This window comes from Euprymna scolopes, chromosome 43 (genome assembly GCF_053919585.1).
Source record: "Euprymna scolopes isolate OS-2025 chromosome 43, ASM5391958v1, whole genome shotgun sequence".
Taxonomy (NCBI): Eukaryota; Metazoa; Mollusca; class Cephalopoda; order Sepiida; family Sepiolidae; genus Euprymna; species Euprymna scolopes.
In genome coordinates, this window is record NC_136524.1 from 15,128,284 (window position 1) to 15,142,056 (window position 13,773).

General features: G+C 32.6%; 1 protein-coding gene across 6 annotated transcripts in view; it reads right to left on the bottom strand.

Moving 5' to 3' along the window:
• Nucleotides 1-13,773, bottom strand: part of LOC145268204 (dynein axonemal assembly factor 6-like) — a 461,727-nt gene that overhangs the window by 70,447 nt on the left and 377,507 nt on the right. Inside the window, exon 7 of one of the 6 annotated variants that reach the window (XM_080123471.1) lies at nt 10,509-10,702. The exons of the other annotated variants lie outside the window; for them this stretch is intronic. Within the exon in view, the coding sequence (XP_079979597.1) occupies nt 10,678-10,702 (25 nt within the window). The 3' untranslated portion in view covers nt 10,509-10,677. Of the gene's footprint in view, nt 1-10,508; nt 10,703-13,773 lie in introns of those variants that run through there. 6 annotated transcript variants of the gene reach the window in all.

The following is a 13,773-nucleotide window of genomic DNA, read 5'->3' on the forward strand; positions in this document are numbered from 1 at the left end:
CCATCCAGATACATCAGGAGAAAGAAAAATATTTGGTTTAATCCTCCATTTAGCGTAAATGTCAAAACCAATATATCTAATTAATTCTTCAACATTGTACAAAACTCTTTCAAATACCCACACAGATATAGTTCTATTTTCAATAAAAGCACAATAAGGATTCCTTATTAAACTATGCCTAATTTAGCACAAAGAATCTTAACATCTAATAACAAAAAATTAAATCAGCCCAAAAAATCCCTTTCCCAATTAAACCCAAAACCAACTGCAATTGTAATAACAAACACCTTTGCCCACTCAACAATAATTGCATCCATAGAGATGTTATATATTCATGCACAATTACAGAGCTCCTACGCAATCCTCCCATAACAGACACTAATATTTTGTTATCAAGTTATCCCTCTTCCCACCCTCCATCTAGTATAGTTACTAATCCAATAAACCATTCAAGCAGCCCCTCTATTTACAATCATGCAACTAGCAATAATAATAATAATAATAATAATAATATTTCTCCTAATAGCCATCCTAACACTAACAACACTCATTACCCCCTCCAAAACAGTCCTCCCACAATCATTGTCCTGCCTTATGTTCATCACAATCAACAAAATTCAAACTATTTCCCCAGTACAAATCAGCAAATTAATATTAATTTCAGACCTCGAGCTGTTAATAAAGTACATACATATATCGGCACTACTTCAACATTAATTAAGAAAAGAATATCAGACCACACTTCTTCTTTTAACAACCAAAATTCTAATGATAACCAAGGAACTTCTCTAACCACTTTAATTAAAAAACTTAATTCTAACAATATTAATATCTGAATTAAATGGACTATCCTAAAAAAGGCTAAGTCATATCGCCTATATATATCAGACTCTAAGTCATATCGCCTCTGCACAACCGAAGCTATAATTATAATCACTTCTTCTCAAAGTAGGAATATAATAAACTCTAAAAAAGAACTGATCTCCTACTGCAAACATAAGTCAAAAATTTAAATATGGTAAATTTGTAAGTACATAGCTATTAAATTAACCTTTCAGATATATATATTTTTCTATAACATTATCGTTTTTTCTACATACTTTCTTAGCATTTTATAATTTTGTAATTTTTATTGTAATTCTTTATTTCTTCTTTTTTGGCCGGTTTTACATCTGCAATCTCCGTTTTAGTGTTTAAATATTTCTATCAATTAAATATATCCATCTACCTACACATTTATATTCTGTATGTATGATTATTCATATATTTTACTATGTGTATTTACTTGCATACTTACTTGTCTTATTCCGGAATTTGCAGATACCGGCCATCCTCTTCCCTTATTTTTTTTTAACTATTTATTTATATTTAATTACTCTGTTGTGTATATATATTATGTATTTTTGTAATTATATGCATTCATATGTATGTATGTACGTATGTATGTACGCTGGAATGTGAGAACACTTATTGACAATGGTAAAAGACTAGAACGGAAGACTGCAATTTTGACTAAGGAATTTCAAAGATACAATATAGACATTGCTGCATTCTCTGAGACACGTTTCACAGGTGAGGATCAACTGGTTGAGCGCGAGTCGGGCTATACGATCTTCTGTTCTGGTAGAGCTGAAAAGGAGAGGCGTGAGGCTGGTGTTGGTTTTGCAATTAAGAACTCCTTAATTGACAAGATCGAACAGCCAGTAGGCATAAATGACCGTGCAATGACATTGAGAATGCTCCTTGCTGCTGGTCGTTATATGAATGTTCTTTCTGTCTATGCGCCAACTCTTACTTCACCTGAAAACGATATTATTTCCTTTTATCATATGCTTAGATCTATTATCACCGGTTTGCCAAGTGCTGAGAGTTTGGTGGTTCTTGGTGACTTCAATGCACGGGTTGGATCAGACAATGAGACTTAGTCTCCATTGGGTCCATATGGCATTGGTAGAGTCAATTCAAATGGTATGCTGCTTCTCCATCTCTGCAGTGAACTAAATCTTGTTATCACCAACACTTTTTCCCACAAGAAAAACGAGGAGACCTGGTTCCATCCCCAATCTAAACATGGCCATTTGCTTGATTACATATTGTGTAGACGTGGTGATCTTGGAAATTTTTGCAAAGTTAGAGTAATACGTGGTGCTGACTGTGGTACTGATCATTTAATGGTCAGAGCTAAACTGAGAATTACAGTTTGCAAAAAAAGCCGTTTCAATGGTGTCAAAGTGCCTAAATGTATTGATGTTTCCAAATTGAAGGATCCAGTCGTACGAAGTTCCTTGAAATCTGCTTTCAACCAGGTAGATTTCTCAGATTGTGACTGGGAGACAGTAAGAGATACAATATACCAAAAATGTGTTGAAGCTCTTGGATTGAAGGTTCCCAGACATAGAGATTGGTTTGCTGATAAATTGATTGCTATTTCGATTTTATGTAACAAATGCATACTGAAAAATTCCTGAATCAGTGGCTAGTTAGAATCAAATATCGATTCGTCAGATGCAATACTATGTAGATCTAATGTCGAGAATACAGCTGACTTTTCTTTATATATAAAAATACTAGCTGTCCATACCCAACGGTGCCTGGGATGCAGTAAAGTCATTTTACTTTATAAGTTTTTTTTTCTTTCTTTATACATATTTAAAACATATACTCGGTCGCTGGAAAGATGGTGGGATCCTTCTACCGCTCCAGAAGATATCTCACTACTGATGCAATTCTCTATCTATATAAAAGCCAAGTACGGCCAAGGATGGAATACTGTTGCCATATCTGGGCAGGAGCTGCCAAAAACAGCCTATCATGTCTTGACAGAGTACAAAATAGACTTTGTGGTTTAGTGGGGGATGCCCTTTTCTCTACCCTGCAACCCCTCTCCCACAGAAGAGACGTTGCGAGCCTATCCTTGTTTTATCGTTATTTTCATGGCAGGTGCTCGTCTGAACTCCAATCCCTGGTCCCCCCTCGCCAAGCTTTCACGAAAAACACCCGTCTAGCTGAATCCACTGTGAAAAATTTCCCCCACTCTATATCTGTGCCTAAATCAAAACGCGGATTCCATGAACAAAGCTTCTTTCTTAGAACTGCACGCCTGTGGAACTCTGTTCCGTCTGCCTGGTTCCCTCCGGACTACAACTTGGATGTCTTCAAGTCTAATGTTAACAAATTCCTAATGAACCGCCCCCTTAAGTAAACACTTATCAAATCTCCACACTAACGTAATGTACTTGCAATAACCCTTATCCCTGAGTGGCTTCCGGGCCTTGATAAGTGGTGATCACTGTGTAAAAAAAAAAAAAAAAAAAAAAAAAAAAAGCAGAAAGTTTATTTGAAACTTCTCAACTCTTCACCTCTGAACGAGCCAGCGATCGCTGCCCACTTTTCTTCTGTGCACAGTGAGGTTCAGTGTTGTGTGCACCAAATAAAAAACAAATGGTGGTCTGACCTCTCCAGGGAGATACAGACTCCCTACGATCATAGAGATGTCAAGACATTCTACACTTTGCTTCATCAGGCTTATGGTCCGAAATCCTCTTCAACTACACCACTCCTGGTGAAGGACGGGAAGACCTTGCTGAAAACCTCAGATGAAATTATGCATCGATGGCATGAACACTTTCATGATCTTTTTCATAACCCATCCAATGTTGATGTTGCTGCAATAGAAAGTATCCCTCAATGTTCCTTTTGTCCGGAACTTGATGTTGAACCGACTCTTGCAGAAACAGTTGACTGCATAAAACAGATAAACTCGAACAAAGCCCCTGGGTTGGATGGCATCCCTGTTGAGCTGCTGATACATGGTGGTGTCAATGTACATTGTGTGGTCCACTCTTTGATACTGTCAGTATGGCAGGGTGATCCGGTTTCCCAAGATTGGGTAGATACCACCTTGGTTATGTTGTACAAAGGAAAGGGTACAAGGTCTGATTGTGGAAATTATCGAGGTATCTTGCTGCTGAGTGTGGTTGGAAAGGTGTTTGCACGGCTTTTGCTAAACCGATTGGAAAAGTATGTATGTCCTAATATCCTTCCAGAATCCCAGTCTGGATTTAGAGGTGGGCAAGGAACTGTGGATATGATGTTTTCTGCTAGACAGCTCTTGGAGAAATGTATTGAACAGCATATGCCTCTTTGCCAAGTGTTTGTGGACTTAACAAAGGCGTTTGACACAGTCAACTGTGAGGCTCTCTAGAAAATGCTGGAAAAATTTGGCTGTACACCTGCTTTTACAGACAAGTTCAAGCAACTTCATCATAGTATGAAAAGTCGCGTCAACTTCAATGGTCAGCTTTCGGAAGAATTCCCCATTGATAATGGTGTAAAGCAGGGTGATATAGCTGCACCAACATTGTTTTCGCTCTATTTGACTGCTGTGCTCTGGTGTGGTTTCCACGATTGTGGTATGGGTGTTTATATTAGATTCCGAATGACTGGAAAGGTGTTCAACCTTAGAAGAGTCCAAGCCAAAACACTTGTTAGTGATGGACTTGTTAGGGAACTGTTGTATGCTGATGATGCTGACCTGGTAACACACTCCCCAGTAGATATGCAACTAGTGATGGATCTCTTTACAAATGCTTGTACCTGCTTCGGACTGACAGTTAGCATTAAGAAAACTAAAGTCATGTACACTCCCGCTCCCGATGATCTGTATGTGGAACCTGATATCTTCGTCTGTGGAAAGCGCCCTTGGAGTCGTAAAAAATTTTGTCTACCTTGGGAGTGCCTTATCAAATGATGGCACTCTTAATGCGGAAATAAGACAGAGAATCAGCAAGGCATCTGATGCTTTTGGAAGGTTACAAGATAGAGTCTGGTCTGACGGTGATCTAACTCTGACAACTAAAATTTCAGTTTATCAAGCATGTGTAGTACCATCCCTTCTCTACGCATCTGAAACTTGGACCTTGTACCGGTCACATATAGAACTGCTCGAGAGGTTCCGTCAGCACTGCCTTAGACACATTCTTGGTTTAAAGTGGTATAGCTTTGTCCCTGATACATATGTCTTAAAAAAGGCCAAAAAAAACAGTATTGCTACCATTGTTATTAAGAACCAGTTGCGTTGGGCAGGTCATCTCATCTGGTTTGAAGACTATCGACTCCCAAAACAATTGTTCTATGGTGAGCTCTTTCTTAGAAAAAGACCCCAGCACAAGCCCAAAAAACGTTTTCGTGATAGCATCAAGGAGAGTCTGGTGAGCTTTCATATTCCTGTTGACAGTTTGGAGTCACTAGCATATACAGGGGTGCAGAACACTTTGAAGCAGCCAAAATAGACCGAGCGAAGCTTAAGAGAGCATGTAGGAAATGCCAAACCTTGCCGCCCAACCATGGAGATCTCTGGATCTGTAAGGTGTGTGATCGGGCTCTGTTGTCTAAGGCAGGTTTTGTTAATCACATGAAAGCCCACGATAATACAGGTTCTGCTGCTGTTAGTTTCATACAAATCAGTGAACGTTTTCAGTGTCATGTCTGCTCGAGGGTGTGCAAGTCACTGGCGGGGCTAAAAAGTCATATTCGGGCACATGGATTTTAGTGACTGAGGGAGTCGCTCTTGTCCAACAAGACGTTGCAATCATCAATCATCATGTATGTATATACATGTGTACGTATTTAACTTATCATTCTTCTCAATTCATTTGCTTCCTTTAATAACTCCTGCTAATAATTTAATTCTTAAGTAATAACTTGTATATTTCAGTTATCTCCTCTTTTACTTTAAATTTGGCGCCATTTCAACGAAATCTTGTCTGAGTCATTTTGACATTGGCTTTTTTATTCTTAAATTAACTCAATCAACATTCGATTGTTTTCTCCACTCATTCTTCTAAAATCAGCCCAGCCTTGACAGTCGTTTTAAATTCTTTTTTCTATGTATATCTTTCTTTTAATAATATTATTTGAACTCATTCCCTTTTTCTTAGTAAATTTGTAAATTATTCCACGGATTGCTGCTTTTTAGATTACTTTGGACCATCTTCCAATTACGTGATTCCCTTGGATTTTACTTGTGGAAATGGAAATTTAATCAACTTTTTTAGATTTTACCGTTGTTGTTCACCAGACTATCCATTCATGTGAAATCACCTTTTTCTTCACCCTATTCCCTCTGCTTCACTATTTGTTACCATGTAAGATCTATAACTTACTTGTAGTTTCATCCAATACTTTTGCAAGCAAAATCCGATCCTGCATTTTACTAAATCCACCCCTCTGATTAGAAGGAAAGTATTTCTTTGAAACTCCGCGGATTAAGGACTATCCACTTATTTTGTGCTTACTTTTTAAAAATCAAATATATTTTTAACTCTTTTTCAAAGTGTTTTTTAACATGTTTTATTAACTACTTGTTCTTATATATATATATATATATATATATATATATATATATATATATATATATAAAAATATATATAAAAATGTAACTGTTGGTTCGTTCTAAAAGAATAAAACCATATTTCTATGTTACCAACTTATTTGAAATTTTCAGACAACCCATTTTTAGAGTCGAGGTATGTTTTTATGTTATTAAAATAAATTTACCTAATTAAAATTAAAATATTAAATAAAATAAATATATTTTTTTAACTGTTACTGCGAATCTGTTCTGTTGATAAAACTGAACTTCCGGTTCGATTCATTTCACAGCCACGAATTGACGAAAGATTTCATTTTCTGTTAACTCGATAAGTAAAAAAAAAAAAAAAAAAAAACATATTTCATTTGTTTATCTTCCAAATTTTTTAATTTACACATCTTTTCTTTATTATATAAGGCCAAAAAAAAGTTTGTTGCTTGCTTTTGAGTTTTTTTTTTTTCGATATAAGATTACTCATGCAGAGAGTGATCCGTGCTGAAATAATGTTATTATTTAAAAAGTCATTCTTAACATGGGGAGGGAAGGATGTTTTGTACCTATTCTGTACTTTAACCTTACAATTGAATAAATAAAAAAAAAACATATTGTAAAACGTTATTTAAACGTGGAAATATGATTTAAAAAATAGCGCGGATCGCTCTCTGCATTAGCACCATTTTTATTTATTGCGGACTATTATTCTCATCTTTATTAGTTTCACGACTTTTCGGCCAACTATTCCTCTGGCCTTCATGAAAAGAAGTACGTCCTTTTATAAATATTCAGTAACTTTTTCCTTTTATTATTCTTAAAGAGTAAAACTTTTCTTATTCATGAAAGGAGTTAAGCCTACGTAAATAAATAAATGTTTGTACACGTGACAAATTATCAATAAATGGTTTAGTTACTTTTTTAAAAAAATGTTTGTAAAAGTGCGAAAGGCGATGTTGTTGTACAACCATTACTCCCATGCTTAATTTCTATACTTATAGGTTTTTGCAATTTTTTTTCACTGGATTATTATTGATTGGACACTAATTAAACAGATTATTAAAAAAAAAAAAAAATGTAAAAAAGAAATCATTATTTCAACATTTGAAAGTGGTGCTCACTTTTTAGTTACAACGTTCTGATAAATCAGTCACCCATTTTGTAAGCAATAAAAACGCGGTATATCAAAACCATAGAAAGTAAAAATAATGAGTCTCTACCGCATTTGTAAGTCAGAAATATATTTGTTTCTCAAAGAAAAAAAATAGAGAGAACAGGACTTTTTTTATTGTTTTCATGAAAATAAAGTTTCGAGATTTTTAATTATTTTTTTTTTTTACTTATTTAGTCAGTTTGTGGTTTGTTTTTTTTTAAATTGTTTTTGTGAAAGGTGAGTTTTTTTTTTCAAAACCTTTGTTTTGTTTCTTTTTAATTTTCTTAAAGTATTATAGATTTCACTAACATGCTGGAGAAATGTTTAATATTTTGGTATTTTTTTAGATTAGGTCCACCTCCACAATTTTCCTTTCAATGACGACATTTATAGGTTTCCGAGTATGCTGAACACGCAAATTGCATTGAAATTTTGCGGAAATAAATAGTTGTATTATGCATTGTATTCTTCGGCAGCCATCTTTTTACGTGCACACGTGCCATAAACAAATACACACACGTAAAAAAGATGGCCGCCAAAGATTACAATGCATAATACAACTTTTTATATCTTGATAACTACTTATTTCTACAAAATTTCGATGCGATTTTCGTATTCAGCATAGTCGAAAACCATTTCAAGTCGTCATTTAAAAGCAAATTGAGGAGGTGGACCTAATCTAAAAATTTACCAATAATTTTTAATCCCGTACGCCTCCCAATACATTGCTTCGTCAACATGCGACCATTTTATATCTCCCGAAGACATTTCCGTATTTAGAAAAAAATAAATAAATGAATAAAAAGTGACCGATTTACCAGAACGTGGTAACTAAAAAAGTGAGTACCCCTTTCAAATGTTAAAATGATTTTTTTTTTTTCAATTTTTTTTCATAATCTGGTTAGTGTTCAATCAATAATAATCCAGTGAAAAAATTTCAAAAAACCTATCAGTATAGAAACTCCACCACGTAAGTAAATAAATAAAAAATGTTACGTGCGCATGCTTTAGCCTTGACTAGGGGGGTATTAAGGGAACGACCATTAAATAATTCTGCGGGTCGCCATGGAACTCAACGCCCAAGGAGTACCAAAATAGTTTTCATGATCTGAAGAAATTTTTTTTTTTCGAAAAGTGGGTGATCACTTTTCCATGTAAATTTAACTTAAAATGAGCACCCACTTTCTGGCCACCTGAGGAAGGGGCATTTATTTTCGTGTTTATTGGCTTAAAGGTTTTTTTGACAAGGCAGTTTGGTACGCGAATGCATATTTAACAGTTTTCGTTTATGCTCACGCATAGCATAAACAAAGGCTACGTCTGTGAAATGGAAAATAGTCCCAGAGTTCAGGGGTTAATACCATGCAAAAGAAATCAAACAAAAAGACTTTTTAGCCAAGAAACACACAGAAAGAAAATAAAATAGCATCCATTTTTTTTCTATCGAATTCATTTGCTGTTTTTATTGAAAACTATTTTCCCCCGGATTTTTTATATAATTTTCCATTAAGGGCCGTGCGTCTCACGTTCGTAAATAACAAAAAATTTTTTGTAGATTTTGGTGTGCTAAAAACGAATCCGCAAACCATTTCCGTGGCAAAAAATAGTTTTTATGATATGAAGAAATTACTTTTTCGAAAAAGTGGCGATCACTTTTCCATGTAAATTTAACTTAAAATGAGCACCCACTTTCTAGCCACCTGAGAGAGGGGGGATTTTTTCCCATGTTTATTGGCTAAACAGCTTTCGTTTATGCTTATGCATAGCGTAAACGAAGGCTACGGCTGTTAAATGGAAAATAGTCCCAGAGTTCAGGGGTTATTACCATGCAAAAGAAATCAAACAAAAAACTTTTTAGCCAAGAAACAGAAAAATGCCCCTCTCTCAGGTGGCCAGAAAGTGGGTGCTCATTCTAAGTTAAATTTACATTGAAAAGTGATCACCCACTTTTCGAAACAGTAATTTCATGAATATCATGAAAACTTTTTTTTTGCTACGTAAACGGTTTGCAGATTCGTTTTTAGCACACCGAAATCTACAATAAAATATTTCGTTATATATGAACGTGAAACGGGCCTTAAAGTAAAATAATATTTTTTAGCAGATTTGCCGTTTAGTTGTACAAATATCCTCAAACCAGGTAATCACTAAAAGGGACTTTTAAAAGTCGTCACCTGTATCGAGCAAAAGTTTAAAACCACCGATTATATGCCAGCCTACATCATGGTAACATATATTGAGTGAGTTCCTAACAGTATTTTGTATAGTTTTTTAGTTTAAACTCATTTTCCCAAAATTTCCCCAAACTTAATGTGTTCGATACAGTCTGCCGCCATTTGTATTTTTCAGATATACCGATAAACATTGAATGTTTTTGAACCGATTATACATTACATAAAAACACTAAAATCTTATCCAGTTAGGTAGAACACTTACTTTTCTTGCCTTTGATAACATTTATTTGTTATATATTTATTTTTTGACAACTTCTTTGTATCTGTGTTTAGTAATATAAACCCTTTTCATTTAATGTAACGTTTAGTCGGCTCGAAAAACAGTGTTCATTGGTGTATTTGAAAGCTACAAATGGTGGTGGACACTGTTGATTACTTTAAGTTAGAGAAAGTGAGTTAAAACTAAAAAAACTATACAAAATACTGTCAGAAACCTACCGATTATGCAAGCCTATGTCATGGTAACATATATTCGGTGAGTTTCAGACACTGTTTTGTATAGTTTTTAGTTTTCAACTTACTTTCCCAAACTTAACGTATTCAACAGAATCCGCGACCATTTCTGTTTTTTGAGCCAATTAAACATTTTACATTACATAAAAACACTAAACAATTATCCAATTAGGTAGAAACGTAAATTACCTTACCTTTGCTTTCATTTATTTGTTTTTGGACAACTTTTTCGAATCTGTGTATAGTAACCCCCCCCTCCCCCCACCATCAACCAAATATTAATTACTAACTCACATTTTTTAAAACAACAACAAAAAAAAAAAAAAACATTTAGCGTTTCAACATTTTTGCTACGTTCGGCTTCATCCACTGATTGTTGGTCAAGTCCAAAACATGAATGATTGACAGAAACTCTCGAGGATCCAGATCAAATTCTGCAAGAGTACCATTTTCTTTCATTTTCGCCTTCTTTTTCACTTTTTGCAGTGGATTGCTGTACTAATATAAAAAACATGCATTTTCTCTTTTATTAATTTTTCCCATTACACCAAATTGAGCCACTGCAATGCGTGGCAGGGTACAGCTAGTATATATATATATATATATATATATATATATATATATATATATATATATGTATATATATACTCGGGGTTTTTTTTATATTCAAAAGTAATGGACTAATGAATTCAACGAGGTTGTTAGATAGTGCTCAATAAAAAGAGCTGATAATACTTGTTTATTGTTATATAAACATGCTCACATCCCGCTGCTACAAATAGCCACTTGTTTCAATCAAACAACAGATATCATCAGGCAGCGACTTGACTATTCAAAAGTTCAATGAATAATGGATTTTTATTTTAGGTAGGAACTCTTTAGAAGTTGGAGTTAAAAAACTTAAAACACAGGACTTTAATTAAATAAAAAAGTAAAAAGGGAGAGACAATTTAAATAAAGTTAAAAGATTACAATGGGGAGAGAGTGATTGAGAAGAGAAAAAAGGAATAGAGACAGAAATAGAGAAAGAAAATATAGAGAAAACAAAATAGAGAGAAAAAGAAGAGAGAAAATATATATATATATATATATATATATATATATACATATATATATATATATATATATATATGATATGGAGAAGAAAAGAAAAAAGAAATAAATGGTTATAATAAAGAGAATAAGAACTAGAAGGAAAAGGAAAGAATAATGAGATCTAGTTAAATAGAGAAAGAGAGAAAGTAAGAATTTGACAGTATATAGAAAAAGAAAAAGAAAAAATCTAAAAACCTAAATGTGAAAGAACCAAAAAGATTATCTTAAATGAATTCCGTAGAATTAAATTGAAAGTGGATATTGTATCATATGTTAAAATTGTAAATTTTTTGGATGTGAACTTTGATTTAAGGAAAGGCATCTACCAACCATATAGGAAGGAAAACTCAAACCCAATTTATGTACACCCCCTATCAAATCACCCAAAATCTATCATTAGGCATATCCCCAAATCCATTAGTAAAAGAATCAGTGACAATTCTTCCAATCTTGAAACATTTAATAAACATAAATATTTCTATAACAGGGCCCTTAAGGATAGTGGATACAAAAACACCCAAATTGAGTTCATAGAACCAACACACCCAAAACACAAATACAAATAGAAACCGTAAGAGAAAAATCCTGTGGTACAATCCCCCTTTTAATCTGAAACTTAAAACAAATCTAGGAATGAAATTCTTAAACTTAATTAAAAAGCACTTCCCTATTAATAACATACTACATAAAATTTTCAATAAAAATACAATAAAACTTAGTTATAGCTGTAATGAAAACCTTGAAAAAATAATTAAAAAACATAATAACAAAATATTAAACAAAAATAGCACACCCATTGCTACCGAAAGTTGTAACTGTAGAATTAAATCAAAATGCCCTCTTAAAGGAAATTGTCAAATTACTTCTGTAGTGTACCAAGCAACTATTTCTACTAAGGAAAATCCGAATGAAAAAAAATATTACATAGGAATGACAAATAACAATTTTAAAGAAAGATTTACCGGTCACAAGTGCTCTTTTGAAAATAATGAGTACAAAAATAGAACTTCCTTGTCTAAATATTACAATGAACTAGTAGAGCAAGGTTACTCCCCAATAGTAAATTGGAAAATTTTAAAGAAAGCGAAAACCTGTTCATCTTTAAACTCGCCTTGCTACCTATGTCTTTATGAGAAATTATTTATACTTACTTTTAGAGAAAGAAATAAATTATTAAATAAGAAGCACGAAAATTCAATTAATTGCAAACATTATAAAACCCATCTTTTAAGTAATTTAGTTTAGATATAAAATTTAAATAAATTAAAAATTGTCACTGATTTCTATAATTTATTAATATTCTATTAATATACTTTCTCCTCTCCTGATTTCATTCTTTACTTCTCCTATCTTATATACCTGTGTGTCTATGTGTATATGTATGTGTCTATGTATTTATTTTATGACCGTGTGTACTTAGATCTATATATTTCTATATTATTTGGTATACCCTCCCATGTTTATTCAATCCATTTGTATGTTTCTATGTGTGTATGCATCTATCTGTACCCTTGCCAAATTATTTGTATTCTTATGTATTTCTATATATATAATTTATGTAAATTATACATATTTATGTGTGAGTATATATATGTGTGTGTGCGTTGTTGTTTATTAGTATATGATTGTGTGCATATATTTGTGTATTTTTTGTATGTATGTGTATACATAAGATTATATGTGTATATATATATATATATATATATATATATATATATATATATATATATATATATATATATGTATATATATATATGTATATATATGCTTATTAGTATGTCGGTTGGTTCTCTGTGAGTATATACATATGTATCTTATTATTTTTAATTTGGGTACTATCTACCTGTGCGTCGCTATTTTTGAGTATTTCGTTGATTTAATTACTTCTTTTGCCTGAATATATTTATAGGTAAGTGTACTTGTATCTGTGTTATTAGTAATCTGGTATTGAATGTATTATTTTGTGATTTAATATGACTTTATATCTATACTTAAATAGCTTAAACTTCCAACTTAATAGTATAGTTACACCTTTACTTATGTGCATGTATATGTATATGTATATATATATATATATGTGTGTGTATGTGTGTGTATATTTGGGTATATATATGTGTGTGTGTGTATATATATATATTTGTATTGTATTCTTTTTATATACATAAATACTAGCAGTTTTTTATTTATAATTATTGGACCTATTTAATTTATTTAATCCCCTCTTATGGCTAAATATGTTATATTAAAAAGATAATAAATATTAATTTTATTCTGTTTTTATTATTATTATTATTATTATTATTATCATTACTATTATGTTTATTGTTATTAATAATAATTTTAATATTGTTTTATCATTATTTTCTTCTTTTATTCATATATTTATCTAATAAAAACGCGAAAACTTTAAACTTATATCATTTAGCATAAAGGGCCTAATTAATGGTAGACGTATGTTTGAATTGCGTTGATTT